Source organism: Canis aureus, chromosome 12 (assembly GCF_053574225.1).
Source record: "Canis aureus isolate CA01 chromosome 12, VMU_Caureus_v.1.0, whole genome shotgun sequence".
Classification (NCBI taxonomy): Eukaryota; Metazoa; Chordata; class Mammalia; order Carnivora; family Canidae; genus Canis; species Canis aureus.
Window position 1 is genome coordinate 26,096,763 of NC_135622.1, and position 26,674 is coordinate 26,123,436.

Genomic DNA, 26,674 nt, shown 5'->3' on the forward strand with positions numbered 1-26,674 from the left:
GATTATTTGTGTTTTCTACCCCATACCCTAGAGGACAATGACTATGCCTGTAATGATGACTATTTTATCCCCTGTATCCAGTAATACATTACCTGGCACATTACAGGGGCTTAAAAATGGATTTATTAAATGCATTATCATTTAGCTCTTTGTAGCTTAGTCTATCCGCCTTTCCCTACTGGGGAAGGTCCTTATACAGCCTGCAATTGATCAGCCTCCCCACCGTATTTTCCCTCTCCCTTTCTTCCTTGAAAAAAGAGGAGAGATTTGGAAGAAGGGGGTGGTGGGAAGCAGCTCTGAGAAACAGTTCAAGGAACACTAGAATCTAGAATACTTCAGAGAGAAGACTATCAATATGAGGAGTAAACTGTGTTAATTCATGAACAGGATGATTTAAGAAAAAAAAAAAAAAAGATCAGTGAACTCTTTTCTGTAAATTAAAATTAAGACAGCCAAAATAAAGAATTCAAGAGAAGAAATAGAAAATAAAGTTGAGGAAATTTCTCAGAAAGGAAAACGTAGTGTCACAATTTGATGACAGTGATCACAGCCAGAACCTACATATAAAGCACCACGTGCCAGGCGTGAATAAGCCTCACACCTACCTGATGAAGGTGCTGTTATGATTTTCAAAATGAAGAACGGGAAAGGTAAGAAAATTAAAGGATCAGTCTGGGAAATCTAAGAACCAAAATCTTTTGCTTCCAGAAAGAAACAGAAAATACAATGGAAATGAAATGATCCTATGAATACATGCAAGAACTAAGAGAGCAGGGAACAGAAGGGACAGGACCCCTGTCTTTTAGGAATCTGTGTGGAAATATTTACAGATGAACCTGTGTGAGGTCTTGGGTTCCCAGGGGGAGATGCAGGGAGGAGGTGGAGACAATTGAGGTACTACCAGCTAGGATTTCTGTGCAAGCACAGGAATTCTGACATGTCCACTGTGCAGATGCCATCTGTACACCAGGTGACAAGGTCAGGCTTGCAGATAAGAATGTGGAAAGCAATATTTGGAGGAACAAGGTTACATGAGGTTACCCGGGGGACAGAAAACAGAAAACAGCAGAGGATCTAGAATGGATCTGTGGAACACTTTGACATTTAAAGACCAAACGGGAGATATTTTACTTTTCAGTTGTGATAAAACCACAAATAATATATATTTGAAACAAACAATAAAATATATTTTATTGTATAAAGGAAAATAAGCTTCTGACTTCTGTGCAGTACATATTAGGAGCTTTCATTCTGTTTGCTACCAAAAGAACATGTTACAGGAGAAGAGAGTTTTTACACAGATGATCACTTGTGAGCTATAACCATTTGAAAAGGTTTTCAGGAGTCGGTTACATAGAAAGGAAAGGTGAACAGAAGACCATGATCAAGCACACTAGTTACCAAAGAAATGTTATTCATTATTAACAAGGAAACATTTCTCAAAAATTACAAGGGCTGGTGAAAAGGCATAGAAAAAAGAACTCTCATCCACTGCTGGTGGGAATGTAAATTAGTAAAGCCTCTTTGGAAAGCAATTTTGCAACTGTACCAAAATTTAAACCCAGTTATTTTTAACCCAACAATCCCACTTCTGAGTATATAATTGTCCTAAAGAAACCTTAATGCATGTGTCAAAGTGAAAAGACATTCGCAGCAGCACAGTAATAGCAAAAAATTAAAAATAGCCTAAATGTCCATTAATGGGAGAAGAAAAAAGTAAAATGTGATATATCCATCTGATGGAACACTATCTAGTAGTTAAAAAATATATCATTATCAGTATACTTCAAAAACACAATGATAAATGGAAAAAAACAATGCAGAATGGTATATATTGTATAATACCATTTCTACAAATTTTAAGATTCATGACAGTGGTTATCTGTGGGGAGGTTGAGAGAGAAGGGACTGGAACTGGGAAGGCCTATTAAAGGAGCTTCAACTTCAGGTAAGATGAGATTATTTCTTCCTGGTACTCTATGGTACTCTGGCTTGTTCAAAGGCATGTATCTAAGTTATATGCCCAATATTTTTTTTAAAAGATTTTATTTATTTATTCATGAGAGACACAGAGCGAGAGTGAGAGAGGCAGAGACATAGGCAGAGGGAGAAGCAGGCTTCAAGCAGGGAGCCTGACGTGGGACTCGATTCCAGGTCTCCAGGATCACAACCTAGGTCAAAGGTAGTGCTAAACCGCTGAGCCACCTGGGCTGCCCCTATATGCCCAGTATTTAAAGAGAGAGAGAGAGAGAGAGAGAGAGAGTGTATAATTACTTAGTGCTAAAATAACAGTTTTTAAAAGTTAAGAAGATGTGGTACCATTGGTCATTTTAAAAAAATTCTTCCCAATCCATTATTATCTTCAGTATCTGGAGAAAGAATCTGATAATAATATATTCATTATTAGGCATTTTTAAAAAGATTTTATTTATTTATTTATAGAGACACAGAGAGAGAATGAGAGGCAGAGACACAGGCAGAGGGAGAAGCAGGTTCCATCCATGCAGGGAGCCCACGTGGGACTCGATCCAGGGTCTCCAGGATCACGCCCCGGGCTGCAGGTGGCGCAAACCGCTGAGCCACCAGGGATGCCCTATTAGGCATTTTTAACAACCATATCTAAATGTTACCACTGAACACAAAGGAATACCTTCAGAGCCAAATACAACCAAATAATGAAGTACTCATTTGGCACCAGCCTCTAAATTGAAATATACAAGTCTCCTAAGCTTTTGAGTGTGATGTATCATCAATGTCATATCTGACAGAGCACTGAAAATATTCTTTAGTGAAAAATTTTACTGTAATTTCTGAGTCAGTACTCAAGTCTAAATATCTGATAGTCACTTGCTGCCATTTTCAAGGAATGATACTTCTGAGGTAGGACTTCTTAATTTAACAGAAATTAAGTAAAAAAACAGAAACCGGGATCCCTGGGTGGCGCAGTGGTTTAGCGCCTGCCTTTGGCCCAGGGCGCGATCCTGGAGACCCGGGATCGAGTCCCACGTCAGGCTCCCGGTGCATGGAGCCTGCTTCTCCCTCTGCCTGTGTCTCTGCCTCTCTCTCTCTCTCTCTCTGTGACTATCATAAAATAAATAAAAATTAAAAAAAACAAAAAACAAAAAACAGAAACCACCTTGATGTCTCAAGCTGTCACTGGCCTGGAGACAGATGCATGTGAAAAGTCACAACAGTATGATACTGGACAATAAAAGAAAACTAAATTATGTTTATTTTAAATATTGTAACATGTTTTTAGAAATTAAACAGATAGTTCACATGTGTGCTGAATACCCACTACACAGTCTTCCTAAGATGTAAGGAAGCATTAGGTAGAGAGCCAGAGATAAGGCAGGAAAGGAGATGGGGGAAAGCCAAAAACACACTTGGGACTATTTTAACATTCTGCCTAGGGTGGCTCTGCACCCGGACAGAGGAAATGCTCTTCTTCCTCCTCCAACACACTTCACACATCTATGACGCAACTCTCAGGTCACTTTACAACACTGTTCACATGAGGGAAAATATTTTAAGTAAAGCAGATTGATATGCATATTTTGCCATTATTATAACAACACTGAGAAAAGAAAATGAATCATACAATAATGATAGTAATAATTATATTTTGCATTTGTGTAACACTCCAACGATAACAATATAAAGAATAAAAACCATAGCTGAGACTGTTTTTTCTATTCAAGGAAACCAGCTAGTACTGCTAACAACAGCAAGAGCATCAGCATTAAGAAGGAGGCTGTAAGTTAACTGCATCTTACCCAGCTGGTTCTTCATCCCCATGAGCACAGAGTTCATGTGAGCTTTGGAAGCATAGAGCTTGCTCACAGCCTTCCTTGACCTGATCATCTCCTTGGCTAGGACCACACAGACGTCCTTCTGACCCTTCTTGGCAGCATCTTTCACTGACCGTTTTACTTTTTCTTCTTCTCTTTGGATATCTAAATTTAGAACATAACACAAAACACCAAAAAATTAAAGGTAAACCAGAAAATGTATTGGCACTCAAATCTGTTCTGATGGTGATCTAAATATGTCTATTAAAATCAAAACAATGGCCAGTTGGCTGGCTCAGTCAGTGGAGCATGGGATCCTGGATCTCGGGGTTAAGTTTAAGCCCTATGTTGAGTGTAGAGATTACTTAAAAATAAAATATTAAAAAAAATTAAAATAACAGGAAAACAGAGAGGGAGGAAGATATAAACAAAATCAAAACAACTACTGCAATGGATTTCCATTATTTCCAAAAACAGTATTAAAGTAACTTAAAAGGGGCACCTGGGTGGCTCAATGAGTTAAGCATCTGCCTTCAGCTCAGGTCATGATCCTGGTTCTGGGCCCCCAGACAGGCCCCTTGCTCAGTGGGAGTCTGCTTCTTCCTCTCTCACTGCCCCTCCCCTTGCTCTTGCTCTCTCTCCCAAATAAATAAAATCTTAAAAAAAAAAAAAATAACTTAAGAGTAAAAAGGTAAGTAAATCCTACTATAATATCAGGCAAAATTTCAAAACTGTTGAATTCGTAATTATTCTGCCGTCAGCCTCCTGGTCAACATTCACCTGTGGGCCTCCTTCACCCACCTCTCTCCTGGGCTTCTATTTCAACTGCTAGGATATGACTCGGCAGGGCATGGGCCACTTCCTCCACAAGTGGGCGCCAAGTGTCTCTTGAAGATGCAGAACCAGTGCCCTCTTCCAGGAGGTACAGAAGCTGCCCCAAGAGGAGTAGGGCAAAGCCCTGGACCCCACAGGAAACACCACGCTCCTGCAGAAAAAAACTGAACCAGGACCTTTGGTGTCTGCAAGCCTGGAGTTCTGAACAGGCAGACCTCCACTTCCTGGAGAACCACTTGTTAGATGAGGGGGTGAAACCCATCACCTGAATCATCTCCACACGCCAGCCGGCCACCAGGCTGGGTGATGATCTCTTCAAGGGCTCATCTCTCAAGTAAAACTAAGAGCCTGCAGAGCCCGGTGGCCTTTGAGGGGCCCCTGTTACCCCCTCTGGTGTCTGGGCTTCTCTCTGAACCTCTTCCTACAGCTACCAGGCAGCTTTTTAACCACTCTGGAGACCTTGCCTTGCCCAAGCCCTGGACCAAATGGAAACATTTTTCGTGGCAGAAACAAGAAATCTGAAACTCAAATCCATTAAACAAGAACTCCCCATTCCCTCCTCCCACCAGCCCCTGGTAACCATCATTCTACTTTTTCTGCCTTTATGAGTGACTATTCTAGGTACCTTATATAAATAGAATAATAGAGTATTTGTCTTTTTGTGACTAGCTTATTTCACTTAGCATCCTTAAGGTTCATCCATATTGTTGCATGTATCAGAATTATCTTTCTTTTTATAAATCTTTTTTTTTATTTTTTAAAATTTTATTTATTTATTCAGAGAGAGAGAAAGAGAGAGAGAGGGGGGGGGTGCAGAGACACAGGCAGAGGGAGAAGCAGGCTCCATGCAGGGAACCGACGTGGGACTCCATCCCAGGTCTCCAGGATCACACCTCCGGGCTGCAGGTGGCGCGCTAAACCGCTGCGCCACTGGGGCTGCCCTACCTTTCTTTTTAAAGCTGAATACTACTCCATTGCATGTATATACCAAATTTTGTTTATCCATTCATCCATCCACAGGCATTTGGGTTGCTTTTAACTCTGAGCTATTGTGACTAATGATGCTATGAACATGTGTACAAACATCTCTTGGAGGCCCTTTCAAATCTTTTGTGTACATACCTATATACCTATTACCACAGACTGGGTGGCTTAAACCACATCAATTTATTTCTCACAGTTCTGGAGGCTTGAAGGTCTAAGATCAAGGTGCCAACAAACAACATGGTTCCTCCTGAGAGCCTATTTCCTGGTTTGTAGATAGATACTTCTTGCTGTATCCTCACATGGTCAAGAGATACAAACATTCCGTCCACAATATTCTGCCTCTGCCCAAATTTATGTCTTTCTCACTTGCAAAATGTATTCATTCCATCCCAACCACCTCGAAAGTGGTAACTTGTTCTAGCATCAACTTTAAATGTCTAAAATCCAAAGTCTCATCTAAATATCACCTAAACCTTACACCTGAAACTAATATAACACTGTATCAACTATACTAAAAAAATTAAATAATTGATCAATAAACAGATATCTAAATCAGATATGGGTGAGACTCAAGGTATGATTGATCCTGAGGCAAAATTCCTCTCCAGCTAAGAACATGTGACAGGCATAGGATAGACATTTTTCAGTCCAAAAGGGAGAAATAGGAAAGAAGGAAGGAGTGACAGTCCCAAGCAATTCCAAAACATAGCAAGGGAAATTCCATGAGATCTTAAAAGATTTAAGAATAATCCTCTTTGACTCAATGCTCTGACTTCCAGACCCACTGAGGTGGCAACATCATCCCCATATGTTGGTGGGGCACCACCATGCTGTGGTTTTCTTGGAGCGCCCCTTCCCCCAATCTGAAGCTCTATCAGCCTGGGGGGGGGGGTATCACACCCCCAGGGCTTTGCCCACAGTCCTTTATGGCTTTGGCTGGAGGCAGTTTCGATTACTAGAACCAAGGTGCTAGCCCTGATGATCTCTGAGTCAGCTTTTTTTTTTTTTTTTTTTTTAAAGATTCTATTTATTTAGTCATGAGAGACACAGAGAGAGACAGCCAGAGACACAGGCAGAGGGAGAAGCAGGCTCCATGCAGGGATCCTGATGTGGGACTCGATCCCAGGTCTCCAGGATCACACCCTGAGCCGAGACAGACGCTCAACCGCTGAGCCACTCAGGCGTCCCATCTGAGTCAGCTCTTGGAACATTCTTTCCTTTCTGTAAAAAATAGTGCAGGTTTGAAGGCTAATAGTTTGCTTTATAATTCTGTCCTACAGAATCTAAATCTGAAAGCCTTCCTTCGTTCTGACCTATATCCATCTCCTTCAGTTCAAATTGGCAGTGATCTTGCTGGGGTCACTGAAGAAGTCCGTGGTTAACACACATTTTAATCTCCTTACCAAATGGCTGATCAGCCATACCCGTGGTGTGTGCTTCCCGACAGGCTTTCTCATTTTCTCCAATATGTATGGACTGAGACTGAGACTGAGACTATGCCGAATCTTTAAGTTATGGTTCCTTTTTGTTTAACAATTTCTTCTTTGGAATAATAAATGAATTCAGTAACGTTGGGGGTACAACACACAGAAATTGGTTGCATTTTTATACATTAATAACAAAGTAGCAGAAAGAGAAATTAAGAAAACAATTCTATTTATAATTGCACCAAAAAGAATAAATACCTAGGAATAATCTTAACCGAGGTGGCGAAAGACCTGTACTCTGAAAACTATAAAACATTGATGAAAACAAAGAAGATGCTACAAACAAATGAAAAGACATTCCATGCCTACAACCTGGAAGAATTAATATTGTTAAAATGTCCACACTACGCAAAGCAATCTACAGATTCATTGCAATCCTTAACAAAGGACCCACAGCATTCTTCACAGAAACTAAAACAAATAATACCAAAATTTCTATGCAACCACAAAAGATCTTGAATAGCCAAAGCAACTTTGAGAAAGAACAGAGCTGTAAGTATCAGAATCCCAGATTTCAAAACACTATGGTACTGACACATACAAAAAAAGACATGTAGATCAACAGAACAGAATATAGAGCCCAGAAATAATCCCGTACTTACACAATCTATGACAAAGGAAGCAAGAATATACAATGGGGAAAAGATACTAGTTTCAGTAAATGGTGCTGGAAAGTTGGACACCTACTTGCAAAAAAAATTAGACTACACCACTTTCTTACAGTATAAACAAAATAAACTCAAAATGGATTAAAGACTTAAATGTGAGACCTGAAATCATACAACTCCTTGAAGAAAACACAGGCAGTAATTTCTTTGACACTGACCTTAGTAATATCCTATCTAGAAAACTAGATAGGGCTCCTCATGCAAGGGAAACAAAAGCAAAAATATATTATTAGGACTACACCAAAATGAAAGCTTTTGCAAAGTGAAGGAAACCAACAAAAGGGCAACTTACTGAATGAGAGAAGATGTCTGCAAATAAGATATCAAAATAGGGGTTAATATCCAAAATATATAAAGAACTCACATAACACCACCAAAAAAAAAAAAAACCTCAAGCAAACACAAACAAAAAACCACCCCAAACACTCTGATTAAAAAAAGGGCAGAGGATCTGAAGAGATATTTCTCCAAAGACATAGCCAACAGACACATGAAAAGATGCTCAACATTACTAATCATCAGGGAAATGTAAATTAAAGCCACAATGAGATATCACTTTTCATGTGCCAGGATGGCTAGAATCAAAAAGATAAGAAACAACACTTGTTGGTGAGGATGTGGAGAAAAGGGAATCCTCATGCACTGCTGGCAGGAATGTAAATTGGTGCAGCCCTTGTGAAAAATAGGATGGTGGTCCCTCAACTTAAAAACAGAAATACCATATGATCCAGTAATTCCACTACTGGGTATTTACCTGAAGAATACAAAAAGACTAATTCAAGAAGATATATGCACCCCTGTTTATTGCAGCATTCTTTACAATAGCCAAGATTTGGAAGTAACCCAAGTGTCCACTGATACATGAATGGATAAAGTTGGGGTATATACATACAATGGAATACTACTCAGCCATAAAAAGGAATGAAATCTTTTCATTTGTGACATGGATGAACCTAAAAGTTATTATGTTAAGTGAATTAAGTCAGACAGAAAAAGACAAATACTGTATTATTTCACTTATATATGGAATCTTAAAAATAAAACAAATGAACAAACAAAAAGCAGAAACAGATCCATATAGAACAAACTTATGATTGTCAGAGGGGTGGGGAAGTGGGAGGATGGCCAAAAATGGGTGAAGGGGAATGGTATTAGATACAGAGTTCCAGTTATGGAATGAACGAACTTCCAGTTATGAAATGAATAAATCACTGGGGTAAAAGGGTACAGTGTAGGTTATTTTAATACTGTTTTATGGTAACAGATGGTAGTTACACTTGAGATGAAAATAGCATAATGTTAAGAGAAGTTGAAGCACTAAGTTGTATACTTGAAACCAATGTAACATTGTGTGTCACCTACAATAAAATAAAGGAAGAAAAGCAGCTCATTCTTCCTTTCTTCTCCTTCCACTTTACTATAAGCAGGAAGAACCAAGCCACCCATCTAATACTTTGTTTAGAAATCTCTTTAGCTAAATACACAATTTCATTGCTCGCAAATTCTAACTTCTACAAACACTAGACCCCAAACATATAAAGAAATATAAATTTCAGCCAAATTCTTTGCCATTTTATACACAAAGGTCTTTTCTCCATTGTCCAATAACATATTCCCCATTTCTGTCTGAGACTTCATAAAAATGGCCTTTAACATCCGTATCTTTACCAATATTATGTACATGGTTACTTAAGTGTTCTCTAACAAGGTGAAGGCTTTCTCTCCAGCTTCTTTCCCCTCTAAGCCCTCACCAGAATTGCCATTAAAGGTCCATTCCTGGGATCCCTGGGTGGCACAGCGGTTTGGCGCCTGCCTTTGGCCCAGGGCGCGATCCTGGAGACCCGGGATCGAATCCCACATCGGGCTTCCGGTGCATGGAGCCTGCTTCTCCCTCTGCCTGTGTCTCTGCCTCTCTCTCTCTCTCTCTCTCTATCGTAGATAAATAAAAAATTAAAAAAAAAAAAAAAAGGTCCATTCCTGGCAAAGTAAGCTTTTCTCAGCATGCAACTCGATACTTTCTAGCCTCTATTTATTACCCGGTTCTAAAGCTGCTTCCACATTTTTAGATGTTTGTTAGAGTAGCACCCCACGTCATGGTAAGAATATCTGTATTAGGTCAGGCTGCTATAACAGAAAACACCATAGATTAGGTGAATTAAACAACAGAATTTATTTCAAAATAAATTTTGGAGACTAAGAAGTCCAAGATGAAGGTGCTGGCCAATTCAGTTCCTGATAAGAGCCCTCTTTCTAGTTTGCAGATGGACCCCTTCTTGCTGTATACTCACATGATGGATGGAGATTATCTTTCTTGTATTTCTTGTGATAAGGGCACTAACCCCATCCATAAGGGCTCCACCTTCATGGTCTAATTATTCCCAAATCCCCACCTCCTCCATACTATCACACTGGGGATTAGGACTTCAACATACGAATTTTGGGAGCAAAACAAACATGCAGTCCATAGTAATGCTCAAAAGTAGAACTGTGGAACCACATGGTAATTCTATTTTTAACTTATTGAGGAACAGCCATACTATTTTCCATAGCTGCTGTGTCATTTTACATTCCCACTGTGTCCACTGGTTTCAGTTTTTCTACATCCTTCCAACACTTACTATTTTCTGTTTTGTTTTGATGGATAGTAGCCATCCTAATGGGTCTGAGGTGTCATCTCATTGTGGTTTTGATGTGCATTTCCCTAGTGATTAGTAATTCTGAACATTTTTTCATGTGCTTATTCACCCCTTGTATATCTTCTTTGGAGAAATATTCTAAAGACTTAAAAGTCTATTCAAGTCCTTTGTCCAATTTTGAATAGCATTTTTTTTTTTAGTTGAGTTCTAAGATATCTATCTATCGATCTATCTATCTCCTGGATATTAATTCCTTATCAGATATGATTTGCAAATATTTTCTTCCATTTGGCAGGTTACCCTTTTACTCTATTTACTCTTTTCTATGTCTTTTGATTCATAAAACTTTTTAATTTTCATGAAATCTAATTTGTTATATTTTTGTTGTTGCCTGTGGCTTTGAGGTTGTATTGAAGAAATCACTACCAAGTCCAATGTCATGATGCTTTTTCCCTATGCTTTCTTCTAAGAGTTTTATAGTTTTAGGTTTTACATTTAGGTCTTTGACCCATTTTGAGTTAATTTTTGAATATGGTCTTAGGTAAGGGTCCAACCTCATTCTTTTGCATGTGGACATCCAGTTCTCCCAGCACCATCTGCTGAAAGGACTGTCTTTTCCCCATCAAACGGTCTTGGCACCCTTGTCAAAAATCATTTGGCCATATATGTAAGGATTTATTTCTAGGCTCTCTATTCTATTTCATTGGTCTTTATGACTGTCTGCATGCAGGAAGTACCCTGGTTTTATTTCTACAGCTTTGTAGTAAGTTTTGAAATGAGAGGGTTTGAGTCCTCCAACTTTGTTCTTTTTCAAAATTGTTTTAGCTCTTCCCTGAGAGTCTATATGAATTTTAAAATGGAATTTTCTACTTCTGAAAAAATCATTGGGATTTCTATAGGGATTGCACTGAATCTGCAGATCAGATTGATACCTTAACAATATTAAATATTCTAATCCATGGACACAGAATGTCTTTCCATTTATTTATATCTTTTTTTCAGTAATAATGTTTTTATAGTTTTCACCGTACAAGTCTTTCACCTCCTTGGTTAAGTTAGTTCCTAAGGATTTCATCTTTTTTGTTGCTACTGTAAATAGAACTGTTTTCTTAATTTCCTTTTTAGACTGTTCAGTTAACGTATAGAAACACAACTGATTTTTGTGTGTTTTATATCCTGCTAATTTGCTGAATGTATTTATTAGTTCTAACAAAACTGTGTTAGAACGAATAGGTTTGTTCGGAATCTTTAGGGTTTATACACATAAGATCATATTATCTACAAAGAGATCATTTTACTTCTTCCTTTCTAATTTGTAAGTAAATTTTTTTAATTTTTTAAATTTTTATTTATTTATGATAGAGAGAGAGAGAGAGAGAGAGAGAGAGAGAGGCAGAGACACAGGCAGAGGGAGAAGCAGGCTCCATGCACCGGGAGCCCGACATGGGACTCGATCCCAGGTCTCCAGGATCGCGCCCTGGGCCAAAGGCAGGCGCCAAACCGCTGCGCCACCCAGGGATCCCTGTAAGTAAATTTTTTATAAAGATTTTATTTATTTATTCATGAGAGATAGAAAGATAGAGGCAGAGACATAGGTAAAGAGAGAAGCAGGATCCTCAAGGGGAGCCCTAATGTGGGCCTCTATCCTGGGACTCTGGGACCATGCCCTGAGCTGAAGGCAGACACTCAACCACTGAGCCACCTAGGCATCCCTTCCTTTCTAATTTGGATGCCTTTTATTTCTTTTACTTAAGTGGTCTAGTTAGAGCTTCCAATACTTTGTTGAGGAGAAGCAGCCAAAGGCAGAGATCCCTGTAACTGTACCTGACCATAAAGAAAAAGCTTTCTGTCTTTCACCACTGAGTGTGATGTCTGCTGTGGCTTTTTCATATATGACTTTTATTACGCTGAGGCAATATCCTTCTATTCCTAGTTAGCTGACTGTTAACACAAAAGGGTGTTAAATTCTGTCAAATGCTTTTCTGCATCAATTGAGATGATCATGTGGTTTTTTCCCCCTATTTTGTAGATATGCTATATCACACTGGTTGATTTACATAATTGAACTATCCCTGCATTCCAGAAATCCCACTTGGTCATGGCGAATAATTCTTTTGAATTCTATTTTTTTTTTTAATGATTTCTGCATCAGTGTTCATAAGGGCTATTGGTCTGTACGTAGTTCTCTATTCCTATAGTATCATCTAATTTTGCCACCAACATAATAATGGCCTTATAAAACAACTAAGGAAGTGTTTTCTTCTCAATTTTTTAGAAAAGTTTAAGAAGATATGGGATTAGTTCTTTAAATATTTGGTAGGCAATAGCCAAACTGTGGAAGGAGCCTCAGTGTCCATCAAAAGATGAATGGATAAAGAAGATGTGGTTTATGTATACAATGGAATATTACTCAGCAATTAGAAATGACAAATACCCACCATTTGCTTCAACGTGGATGGAACTGGAAGGTATTATGCTGAGTGAAGTAAGTCAATCGGAGAAGGACAAACATTATACGGTCTCATTCATTTGGGGAATATAAATAATAGTGAAAGGGAATATAAGGGAAGGGAGAAGAAATGTGTGGGAAATATCAGAAAGGGAGACAGAACATAAAGACTCCTAACTCTGGGAAACGAACTAGGGGTGGTGGAAGGGGAGGAAGACGGGGGGTGGGGGTGAATGGGTGATGAACACTGAGCGGGGCACTTGACGGGATGAGCACTGGGTGTTACTCTGTATGTTGGTAAATTGAACACCAATAAAAAATAAATTTATTATAAAAAAAATAAATATTTGGTAGAAATCACCAGTGAATATATCAGGTCAAGGACTTTTCTTTGTCAGGAGATTTTTTTTTTTACTACTGATTCAATCAAGTCTGTTCAGATTTGCTCTTTATGTTTTCAGTCTTGGTAGGTTTTGGAATCCTAGTAACTTGCCCATTTCAAACTGTGTTATCCAACTCACTGATGTGCAACTGTTTACAGTACCTTTATGATACATATTTTTAAATTTCTGTAGAATCTTAGTAATGCTCCTACTTTCATTTCCGATTTTAGGGACTTGAGTCCTCTCTCTCTCTTTTTCCTCCCTCCTTTCCAGTGTTCTTTCTTCTACTGATTTCTAATCAACCCTTGTAGTCAGAGAAGATTTTATATCTATATATATTCTTTAATATGTAAACTATATATTGATTGAGACTTGATTTTTAGGCTAATGTGCTCCATTTTGAAGAATGAGCACTTGAGAAATGTGTATTCTGTTGTTGGGTATTCTGTAGAGGTCTAATAGATTTAGTTGACTTATTGTGTTGTTCAAGTACTCTTATTTCTTTATCTTCTGCCTGGCTGTTTTATTCACTTTTTAAAAGAGTATTTATTTATTTACAGAGAGAGCATGCATGTGAGGAGGGTGGGGGAGGGGGGATGGAGAGGGAAGAGAGAATCTCAAGCAGACTCCACTCTGAGCCTAAAGCCCAACTTGAGGGCTCGATCTCATGACCCTAAGATCATAACCTGAGCCAAAATCAAGAGTTGGAGGCTTAAATGACTGAGCCATTTAGGTGCCCCTGGCTGTTATATTCACTCTTGCAAGTAGGTTAGTAAAGCCTCCAACTATTATTGTAGAATTATTTCCCTCTTTAATTTTGTCAATTTTTGTTTCACATATTTTGACAGTCTGTTTTTAGGTTCATAGATATGTATAATTAATTGTTATATCCTCTTATTCTACTGAAACTGTTAGTAATATAGAATGTCTTTTTGAATCTTGTAATCTTGATTTAAAGTTTGTATTATAAGTATAGCAACCTCCACTCTCTTTTGGTTACCATTTCCATGGGATATCTTTTTCTGTCCTTTCACTCTCAATCTATTTCTACTTTTGGACCTAAAGCAAGCACCCTGTAGATAGCACAGAGTAGGATTATTTTTAAAATTCCATTTTGCCAAGCTCTTTCAAATGAAGAAGTAATCCATCTACATTTAATTACTGATAAGGAGGTGCCCACTTCTGCCATTTTGCCATATTTTTCTGTAGGCTTTACAGCTTTACATTTCCTGAATTAATGTCTTTTGTGTTTACTTTTTTTTTTTCATAGTGAAACTTTTCAAATCCCATTTCATTGGCTTTTTTTGCATGATGTATAGCTATTTTCTTCGTGGCTACCATGGGGATTATAGTTATTATCCTAAAATTATAACACTAATTCAAAATTACATGAGCTTAACTTCAATAGCACATAAAAACTTTATTTCTAAATGGCTCTGTTCCCACCTCCATTCAGTTAATGATGTCACAAAAGTACATCTTTCTGTGAGTTCAAAAACATGGCCTAATATATTTTTTAAATGCCCAAGTCTCCTAAATCATGTAAAAAACAAAAAATGGAGGTATAAATTGAAGTTAAAAAAAAATGCTAGCTTTTAGAATTGTCCATGTAGTTACTCTTAAGAGAGATTTATTTTTTCATATGGCTTCCCATTACTATGATACATTAATTTCAATTAGAAGGACACCTGTAGCACTTCTTGTCAGTCTGGTCTAGTAGTAACAAACTCCCTCAGCTTTTGTTTATCTAGGAATGCCTCGATTTCTCCCTTGTTTTGCTGGATATAGGATTCTCAGTTGATAGTTCTTCTTTTAGCATTTGAATATATCAACTTTAGCCTTCTGGCCCTCAACACCTCCGGTGAAGAAATTTGCTAAAAATCTTACTGAAGATCCTTTTCTATGGTAAGTCCTTTCTCACTGCTTTAAACATTATCTATCTAAAGTCTGATTATGATGTGCTTTGGCATGGGTCCTTTTGAGTATATCAATTTGGACTATGTGGAACTTCTTGGATTATATTAATGTCTTTCATAAAATCTGAGATGTTTCTGCCACTAGTTCTTTAAATCATCTCTCTGCTCCTTTCTCTGTTTTCCTCCTGGAACTCCCACAGTGTGTATCCTAGTTTACCTTCATGATGTCCTACACATGCTGTCCTCAATTTACTTCAATTTTTTTCCTTTCTTCTCAGCCTTCATAACTCCAATTGTACTATTTTCAAGTTTATGGATTCTCCTGCCTGCTCAAATCTGCTTTCAAGTTAACTCTGAATAAATTTTTCACTTCAGTTATTGTACTTTTCAGCAGCAGAATTTTTTTTATTGATATTTCTACTTTATTTATGTGTCATTTTCTTGACTTACTTCCACATCTTACTTTGGCTCTTTGTGCATCTTTAAAACAGTTGTTTTAAAGTATCTGTTGAGTTAATAATCATCTGGTCTTTCTCAGATACATTTTCTGTTCGTTTGTTTTCTTTGGATGGGCCATATTTTCCTGTTTGTACATCATGTGATTTTGTTGTTGCTGAAAATAAGACATTTGAATCTTACACTTCTGGAAGTCAGATTCTCCCACTTCACCGGGGTTTGCTGTTTTTTTAATTTTTGTTGCTGTAGGGTACCTCTGTGATGGGGATCAACCTGCACTGTAAACTTGAAGTCTTCTCAGGTCTTTGCAGAGCTGCATCTCACCCTGGATGTGCACAGTGACTTTTTCTATTCTGCCATGTATGTGGTTACTTTTGAATGTCTTAGCTCTTGATAGTAAGAATATAAGATGGTGCAGTGCTGTGGAAAACACTACGGTGTTTCCTCAAAAATTAAATATAGAATTACCATTTGACCCAGCAATTCTACTATAGGGTATAGGGTCCAAAAAAAAAAAAAAAAATGAGAACAGGGATTCAAATAGATACTTACACACTCATGGCTATAACAGCATTATTCACAATAACCCAAAGGTAAAAACAAATATCCATTTAAGATGAATAAACAAAATGAGGCATGCATACAATGAAATACTGTTCAATCTTAAAATGGAAGTTAACTCTGATTCATGCTATATAACATGGATAAATGTTGAAAACATTATGATAAGTAAAATAAGCCAGGCACAAAGAGACAGATATTCTTTGATCCCACTTATACGAAGTACTTAGAATAGTCAATTATACACAGAGACAAAAAATAGAATAGTGGTTACCAGGGGATTTAGTGTCAGTTGTGGGGAGACAGAAAGTTATGATTTAATGGTACAGAGTTTCAGTATGGAAAAAGAAAAGTTTGGAGATGGAAAGTGGTAATGGTTGCACAGCAATGTGAATGTACTTAATGTCACTGAACTGTATATTTAAAACAGGTTCATTTTATGTTCTGTATACTTTACTATAAGAAGAAATCAATAAAACAGCAACAAGAAAAGTATAAGTCATTCATAAGTGTTTGTGTGTAAATACAAATACAGATCAACATATCTGAAAGGATGATTACCAAAATATCTTTGAGTGGTAGAATTTCAGGGTGATTTTAATTTTCTTATTTATACTTTTCTGTATCAATATGTATATTACTACTTCTCTATACACATGGGCGAGGAATGTAGAAACCAAACTATTTTCATTTGAGGAGAGGGGCAATATAAATTATCTAAATTCATTCTAATATTGCCTATCATGAGTGCTCTAAATGTGTTACACATAATTGAAAGCTAAAAATGTGGATTACTGTGAGTCCTCCATAAGAAGATGAGAACTACCTGTAGTTATACTTTGCTTTATTGAGGTTACTATTTTCTCTTTAAGCTTTTTAAGTATAGCATACACACAGAAAAGTATACATAACTGTAGAGCTAAATGAATTTTCACAAAGTAATAAACACATCCACTTAACCAAATCAAGAAACAAAGTATTACAAATGTCCCTTTATGTCTGCCTTAATTCGCCATGCCCTCAAGGGTAACCAATATCCTGACTTCAAGATCATGAGTTAATTTTGCGGGTTGTAGCTTTTTACACTGATATTTCTTTAAAGAAAAAATCTATTCACCTTGACTGCTAATATAAAATCAAATGAAAGATAACAAGTGTTTCTACGATAAATCTTCATATGCAAGTAATATTTAAAGCAATCACATTACTTCAGTCAGATTTTGTCTAAAGTACTCCCTCCCCCCTTTTTTGGTATCACCATGCCGTAAGGTATGGTAGTAAGCCATACTTTATGCCAGGTACTGTCCTAAACACTTTACATACATTTGCAGATTTAAATGTCACAATAAATCTAAGAGATTCAAAGAATTTTAATAGGGATAGATGGCTGACAGCAAACACAGGGTTTAAACCTGGTAGTGTTGACTCCAAAACCCATGATCTTTTTCTGATGTTAGGGCACGTTAACTAATAAACTGCTACCAATGAGAAATAATAGGAAATAACATGAAAGAGACGGGGTTTGAAGATCATTTAATAAGATAAATAAGCTATGTGCAATTGCTGGGTCGTAGGGCAGGTCTATTTTTAACTCTTTGAGGTACCTCCACACAGTTTTCCAGAGTGGCTGCACCAGTTCACATTCCCACCAACAGTACAAGAGGGTTCCCTTTTCTCCGCATCCTCTCCAACAATTGTGGTTTCCTGTCTTGTTGATTTCCCCATTCTCACTGGTGTGAGGTGGTATCTCATTGTGGTTTTGATTTGTATTTCCCTGATGGCAAGTGATGCAGAGCATTTTCTCATGTGCATGTTGGCCATGTCTATGTCTTCCTCTGTGAGATTTCTCTTCATGTCATTTGCCCATTTCATGATTGGATTGTTTGTTTCTTTGGTGTTGAGTTTAATAAGTTCTTTATAGATATTGGAAACTAGCCCTTTAACTGATAAGTCATTTGCAAATATCTTCTCCCATTCTGTAGGTTGTCTTTTAGTTTTGTTGACTGTATCCTTTGATGTGCAAAAGCTTCTTATCTTGATGAAGTCCCAATAGTTCAGTTTTGCTTTTGTTTCTTTAGCCTTCGTGGATGTATCTTGCAAGAAGTTACTGTGGCTGAGTTCAAAAAGGGTGTTGCCTGTGTTCTCCTCTAGGATTTTGATGGACTCTTGTCTCACATTTAGATCTTTCATCCATTTTGAGTTTATCTTTGTGTATGGTGAAAGAGAGTGGTCTAGTTTCATTCTTCTGCATGTGGATGTCCAATTTTCCCAGCACCATTTATTGAAGAACTGTCTTTCTTCCAGTGGATAGTCTTTCCTCCTTTATCGAATATTAGTTGACCATAAAGTTCAGGGTCTACTTCTGGGTTCTCTATTCTGTTCCATTGACCTATGTGTCTGTTTTTGTGCCAGTACCACACTGTCTTGATGACCACAGCTTTGTAGTACAACCTGAAATCTGGCATTGTGATGCCCCCAGATATGGTTTTCTTTTTTAAAATTCCCCTGGCTATTCGGGGTCTTTTCTGATTCCACACAAATCTTAAAATAATTTGTTCTAACTCTCTGAAGAAAGTCCATGGTGTTTTGATAGGGATTGCATTAAACGTGTAAATTGCCCTGGGTAACGTTGACATTTTCACAATATTAATTCTGCCAATCCATGAACATTGAATATTTTTCCATCTCTTTGGCTCTTCCTCAATTTCTTTCAGAAGTGTTCTATAGTTTTTAGGGTATAGGTCCTTTACCTCTTTGGTTAGGTTTATTCCTAGGTATCTTATGCTTTTGGGTGCAATTGTAAATGGGATTGACTCCTTATTTCTCTTTCTTCAGTCTCATTGTCAGTGTATAGAAATGCCACTGACTTCTGGGCATTGATTTTGTATCTTGCCACGCTGCCAAATTGCTGTATGAGTTCTAGCAATCTTGGGGTGGAGGCTTTTGGGTTTTCTAAGTAGAGTATCATGTCATCGGCGAAGAGGGAGAGTTTGACTTCTTTGCCAACTTGAATGCCTTTAACGTCTTTTTGTTGTCTGATTGCTGAGGCTAGGACTTCCAGTACTATGTTGAATAGCAGTGGTTAGAGTGGACATCCCTGTCTTGTTCCTGATCTTAGGGGAAAGGCTCCCAGTGCTTCCCCACTGAGAATGATATTTGCTGTGGGCTTTTCATAGATGGCTTTTAAGATGTCGAGGAATGTTCCCTCTCTCCCTACACTCTGAAGAATTTTGATCAGGAATGGATGCTGTATTTTGTCAAATGCTTTCTCTGCATCTAATGAGAGGATCATATGGTTCTTGGTTTTTCTCTTGCTGATATGATGAATCACACTGATTGTTTTATGAGTGTTGAACCAGCCTTGTGTCCCGGGGATAAATCCTACTTGGTCATGGTGAATAATTTTCTTAATGTACTGTTGGATCCTATTGGCTAGTATCTTGTTGAGAATTTTTGCATCCATGTTCATCAGGGATATTGGTCTATAATTCTCCTTTTTGGTGGGGTCTTTGTCTGGTTTTGGTATGGTTTCATTTGTGTTATTCTCTTTGAAGCTCACTGAAGTCTATGGGTTTACAGTTTTCATCAACTATTATTTCATGTGATGTTTTCCAGACTTCTGTCCTTCTGAGACTCAAATGACACATGAGAACGCCTTATATGGTTCCACAGGTCACTGATGCTGTGTTCATATCCATTTTTTTCTTTTTCTTCTGTATTATAGTTTAGATAGTTTGTACGACTCAATTACACTGATATTATTTTTATACTGTCTTATCTATGTGTTAAACTCATTCAGTGAAGTGTTCATTCTGTTTTATTTCTAAATTCAAGAAGTTTCACTTTATTCTCTTCTACATCTTCTATTTATCTCATTACATTCATGTTTTCCTTTAAATTATTCAATATATTTATAACAGTTATTTAAATCTTATATGCTTATTCAAACATTTCTTTTTTCTAGGTCTATTTATGTCACCTAATTTTTCTCCTCATTCTGAGTCATACTTTCTTGCTTCTTTCTAGTCATTTTTCATTGAATGTTGGATACTCTGAATGTTTCATTTCTGAGTATCTGAATATTCTGGTCTTCCATGTTCAGTTTTAGTTTGACAGGCAGTCAAGTTGTCTGCAGATCAGCTTTCAAGAACTCTTTTTTAGGTTTTGTTGGCGAGGGCTTATGGTAGCTTTTAATCTAGACCTACCTAGACTTAATATTAAAGGCATGATCTTTCTGGGTTCTCTACTGAATGTCCAAGATGTTCAATAACGTCTCTTTCCTGTGTCTGATCAGAACTCTACCATCTCTCATTTCTATGTTAGCTTCAAGAACTGTTTAGCTCATAGTGCCCTGTTATTTGTTCTGTCTCCAGCAATAGTTCTTTGCCTAACTTCTTGAAATCTAAGTCTGCACAGCTTAGTATTCAGCTAAACACAGTGTACCACTGTGTAGACATTTAGAGCTCTTTCTCTGGGTACTGCGCTTCTCTCTGATATGCTCCACAAATTCCAGTGACTACAGCCTCCCTGAACCCTCATCTCTGTCTCTTCAACCCCGAGACCACCATGCTCTACTTAGAATCTCCTTCCATGCGCTATGATTCAGAAAGTTTTTCCAGGCTGAAAATTCAGGACCATATTAAGACTCTATCTGTTTCCTTCTTCCTAGTGATCAAAATCCTTCGCTATCAGTTGTCCAAGGTTTGAAAATCAGTGTCTCACAGATTTTGTCCATTTTTTTTTCTTTACTTATGATGGGAATGCAAGTGCAAGTTCAAAAACATTACTCCATCATGGCTGGGAATAGAATGCCCTCTCCAATTTCTTTCCTAAGGGAGTGATACTGAAATATCCTTATGGTATTAACATTTCTCTAATGAAAATGTTAAAAACCATAAAAGTATTAAACATTACTATCTCTGTGCAAGTCACCTTAATTTTAAGTTGTACTTTATAATACTTTATTTAGAAATATATTTTCCTCAATTTATAGCCATGCTAAGATAAACAGAATACTGAAAATGGAAATGCATTCCTTATTTACATACAATTTATTTACTCTGAATTCCATAAAACATTTCTTTATAAGTAGGAATTTTTTTTTTTTTTAAACAATGGCTTACAACACATCTGATTCTTTTACAACTCTGGTAGTCAGAAGTCTAAAATCAAAATGTTGAAAGGGCTGTTTACTGGAGTCTTCAAGGAATAATCAATTTCCTTGCCTTCTCTAGCTTCTAGGGAACTGCATTCCTTGGTTCATGGCCTCTTCTATCTTCAGAGGTCAAAGGACATTTCCTTAACATCTGGTTCCATGTCACATCTCCTTCTCTCTCACTTTTTCTCAACATATCATTTCCTTCTTATAAAGACCGTGGTGATTACATTGAGCCCACCCAGACAACCTAAGATAATCTCCCCACCTGAAGATCTCTAATTTTTTAAAAAGATTTTATTTATTTATTCATGAAAGACACAGAGAGAGAGGCAGAGACATAGGCAGGGGGAGAAGTAGGCTCCCTATAGGAGGAGCCCAATGAGGGACTTGATCCCAAGACCTGGAGATCACGCTCAGAGCCAAAGGCAGACACTCAACCACAGAGCCACTCAGGTGTCCCTGAAGATCCCTAATTTAATCACACTTGCAAAGTCCCCTTTGCCACATAAGGTAACATATTCACCGACTCTCAAGATTAGAATGTGGACACATTTGGAACGCCATTATTCTGCCCATCATAGTATGTGAGCATCTGCTGTTTCCAACACTAACCTGATCTCCAGGAAATTAGAGATAAAAGAACACAGCCCTTCCCCCCCTGGCCTAGCTGAATCACAGGTCAGAGGAACGGTTTAGTTCTTATAAAACATGTTTTTCTTACAATGATTAAAAAGCAAAATAATTAGGACAACTAAAATAACTAATATGAGAATAAACTATGTCTTACAATAGGTAGATGCAGTTTATTTTTATGAGCTAACACAAAATTACCAAGAGGGTAAGGAAGAGGAGACATAAAATTATAATTTACCTCTTATTTGCCTGTCAACAACTCTCATTTCCTTTCTTATCTTCAATGACCATTCATTGACCTGGGAAAAATTTTAGAAAACAATTATAAGAAAAGCAACACTTCTAATTCACCAAATTTTAAAGAATTTTGTATTAATTCTAAATCATTTATTCTAGACAAAAAAAATAAATAAATCCATTTTGAAACAAAAACTTTAGGGCCAAATTCTATTTTTTTTTCATCTTTTTATTCACAGTACATAGAAGTCCCAATCTCTTTAAAGATTCTTATCTGAAGGCAGGCCAGTAAAAACTACTTTATACAAGACCTCAGAGAGAGTTCAGGACCCTGCAGGTACATAAACATTTTCTAAGAGGTGCACGAGCATAGATAGTTATGTTTAAAAGTTGCAAATCTTTTGAAACCTATTTCAAAACCTATTCTGCCTGTGTCAACAGTTCACCTTTTCCTTCCCCCTTTAAACAATAACGCTTTTTCATTTTACAAAAGACAGAAATTCCTCTGACCTATGTCTACTACTATGACATATTTCCTTCAGACGCAAAAACTTCTAAAGCACTAAACATAGGACCAAATGGAAATACTAATGTAGGTGTTGAGAAGGTGCTGATCAAATTTATATGCAACTAAAGTATCCTCTAATTCTTCAGTTTCAAAAGAAACTAAAAGAAAAGCTGATGTCATTAAAACTAAATTTACATTAAATCACTATATGCTTTGCCATATGACACAGAATTTCAAAGAACTGAGTGACAATGACATGATAAAACTTCCATTACCATCTATTTATTTATATTAACAATGTTTCTCAGCTTTGGAATCTAATAAAACATAAAACAGGGCTTTCTTCCTGTTGTGGCACCTTGTGATGAAGATCTCTTATCTGTGCCCACAGCCATGCAGTCTACAGGCTCTCTGCAGTTGGTACAGGTCTTTGGAAGCAGGAAGATGGTCACAGCTGCGACACACTACAAATGGGGCAACAGCCTCATTAGGTGAATGGGTGATCCCTGGAGATGATCCAACCATGCACGCTGCAATACAAGCTACTGAAACCTGTTCTGCTTCTGGGAAAGGAACTGGCATGAACTCCTGTGTCTGTATGAAGGGGGGTGGTCACAAGACATAGATTCACATTCAGTCCACCTCTAAGCCATGGCAGCCAGAGGTGGTTAGGCTTCCAAAAAGATTAAAGACATCTTCACCTGGTATCACTAGACACAGCTGGTACCTGACCCCCATCACTGCAAATAAAAAGTTTGCTTGTGATCACTACCAGAAATCCAACCAATAAGCCCATCATGAGGATCAAGGTTTACCTTTATAATAAACAATGGTTGTGGGATTTAAAATTAAAAATAATAAATAAAACAGGAATAGAATTAATACTGAACCTTGTAGCATTCATCCATGGGCAAATGAACTAAATGGCATTAAAAAAACCTATACAATTAAAAGAAAGTATACTTCTAATAAATTTCACTTTTTAATGATTTCCTTAAATCATTAATAAAATCTATTAAAAAATTTTGTTTTGTAACAGCTGTAGTAATTCCAACCAGAAGAAATATTACAATACTTAAAATCATATTGATATCTAAAATTTTATCTTAAAAATTTTTGATATTAGGTTTATATACTTTTTTACGGTGAAGTTCAAATAACATAAAAACAGCCATTTCAAAATACAATTCAGTGACATGAAGTGCCTTCACCATTTGTGCAATCATCAACTCTCTCTAGTCTCAAAATCTTATTAACATATCAGAAGAACACATTATATTCTAAATAATCTCCCCCTATGTTCCCCCTTTCCCATTCCCTGGCAACCATTAATTTACTTTATCTCTTTTGATCTGCTTATTTTTACTATTTCATATAAAAGGGATCATACAATATGTGGTCCTTGTGTCTGGATTCTTTCACTTAGTATGGTGTTTTGGGGATTCATCCATGTTATAGCATGTATCAATACTTCAGTCCTTTTCATTGCTGAATAATATCCATTGTATGTATACACCACAACTTGTTCATTCATACATCCACTGACGGACTTCTGGGTTGTTTCCATATTTTAGTTACTGTGAATACTGCTGCTATGAACATTTGTATGCAAGTATTTATCTGAATTCTTATTTTTGATTCTTTAGAATATATATCCAGGAGTAGAACTGCTGGGTCATATGGCAATTCTATGTTTATCTTTTTGAAGAACTCCAAAACTATTTCACAAAGAAGTTTCCCCATTTTACATTCCCTCCAGCAATGTTCAAGGGTTATTTCTCCACATTCTTCTCAATACTTGTTATCCTCCAATTTTTTTTATTATAGCCAATCTGTTGGACCAACTGAAGCAGTATCTCATATTTGATTTGCATTTCCTTAAAGATCAATGAAGTTAAATATCTTTTCATGTACTTATTGGTCACTGGAACATACTCTTTGGAGACATGTCTATCCATGTCTATCCATTTTTAAGTTAAGTTGCCTTTTGTTGCTGGCTGTGTGATTTCTTTATATATTCTGATACATCATTTACAAATATATTGTCCCAGTCTATAGGTCATCTTTTCACTTCCTTGATAATGTCCTTTGATGCACAAAAGCTTCAATTTTGATGATTTTCAACTTACCTACTGTTTTGGTAACTGTGCTTCTGGTGTCATTGCTAAGAATCCATGGCCAGATAGGTGGTCAAAGATTTACCCCTATATTTTTATCTAAAAGTTTCATGGTTTAGTAAGAGTTTTATTTCAAGTTAATTTCTGTATATGGAATGATGTAGGGGTCCAACTTCATTCCTCTACAAGTGAATATCCACTTGTCCCAGCACTATTTGTTGAAAAGACTATCCTTCCACCATTAAAGCATCTTATTAGCACCCTTACAGAAAATCAACTCGCCATATATGTATGGTTTACTTCCGAACACAATTCTATTCCATTGGTCTATATATCTATCCTTATGCCAATACCACGCTGTTAACATTACCACCACTTCATAGTAACTTTTGAAATCAGGAACTGTGAGTCCTCCAAATTTATTTTTCTTTTTCGGGATTCTTTTGGCTATAGCCTGTTATATTCCATATGAAGTTGAGGGCCAACTTCTCCTTTTGGAATTCTGAGAAGCATTGTACTGAATCTGCAGATTGCTTTGGGTGATACTAGCATAGTATTATGTTTCACAAACCATGAATTCGAAATTTCTTCCAGCAATACTTTGTAGTCTTCAGTGTACACAAACGATTTGCTTCCTTGATTAAATTTAGTCCTCAGTATTTTGTTCTTTTAGACACCTTTGTAAATGATTTATTTCCTTTTTAGATTTTTCATTGCAGGTGTAAAAACCACAACTATTTTATTCTTGTCTTAAAACTTGTCAATTTGCTGAATTCACTTAGAAGTATTTTTGTACATGAGGATTCTTTGGAGTTTTCTATATATGGAATCATGCCATCTGTAAAGATTTGGTTTTACTTCTTCCTTTTCAGTGTGGATATCGTTTCTTTTTCTTGCCCAAGTGCTCTGCCTAGAACTTCTAGTACAATGTTGAATAGTCGTGGCAAATGCAGGTATCTTTGCCTTGTTCCTGATCTCAGGAAAAAAAGCTTTCAGTCTCTCAATTTACTATAAAATTTGCTAGTCTTTCATAAATGCCCTTTATCATGTTAAGAAAGTTCCCTTCTATTCCTAGTTTGCTGAGTGTTTTTATCACAAAAGTATGTATGTATTTTGTTCCAAGTTTAATAGAATGATAGTTAAATTACTTCAAGCATTAAAGTACTACATTAGGAGAAATCCATATGGTGACAATAGAATGGAAGTAAATGGTCTTTCTCCTTTCAAAAAGGAAGAGAGTAATGAAAAATGTCTGACTATGAATAAGTATGTGTGCTTGTATGTTTTAAGTGAATATTGATGGGTATCAAACTATGATACTTTTAAAAGAGTGGTATAATGATTTTACAATAACAATATGCCAAAAATTACATCCTGTGCAACTCAAAATTATGATAAAAACTAAGTGTTGATTTATAACTCTTCAAAAGGGTACACAAGTAGTCAAAATTATTTTAGGAGATATATGAAGATATTTGAAGACACTGTTATAATATAACCAGAACTTTCAGAACCAGCAGGAAAGGAAACCCAAAACTCATACATACATTCAAATGTTTCCTGAGCGTCTGCTCAATGTGCTAGTGATACAGCAGGAAACAAAAACTCCACCTTATGAATACACATTCTAATGAGGAAACACAGACAATTAGCAAACAAGTAAATACTCTGTCACAAAATGAGTGCTAGGGAGAAAAGGAAGTAAGGAAACTAGGATAGAGCAGTGGGAAGGGGGAGGTTTACTATTTCTTACAGGGTGATGGAAGAAAACTCAAGGTGACTTTTAAGCAAAGACTTCAAAAAATTTGCAAGGGAACCATGTGACTATTCACTATGGTGGTGGCAGGGGAGAG

General features: G+C 36.9%; 1 protein-coding gene across 2 annotated transcripts in view; it reads right to left on the bottom strand.

Moving 5' to 3' along the window:
• The window catches only part of CHMP3 (charged multivesicular body protein 3), a 57,966-nt gene that overhangs the window by 15,371 nt on the left and 15,921 nt on the right, over positions 1-26,674 (bottom strand). Inside the window, exons 2-3 of one of the 2 annotated variants that reach the window (XM_077843191.1) lie at positions 22,198-22,258; positions 3,777-3,956 (exon numbers count right to left, since the gene is read on the bottom strand). In XM_077843191.1, the coding sequence (XP_077699317.1) occupies positions 3,777-3,956; positions 22,198-22,258 (241 nt within the window). The remainder of the gene's footprint in view (positions 1-3,776; positions 3,957-22,197; positions 22,259-26,674) is intronic. The other variant, XM_077843192.1, reaches the window with a different exon arrangement.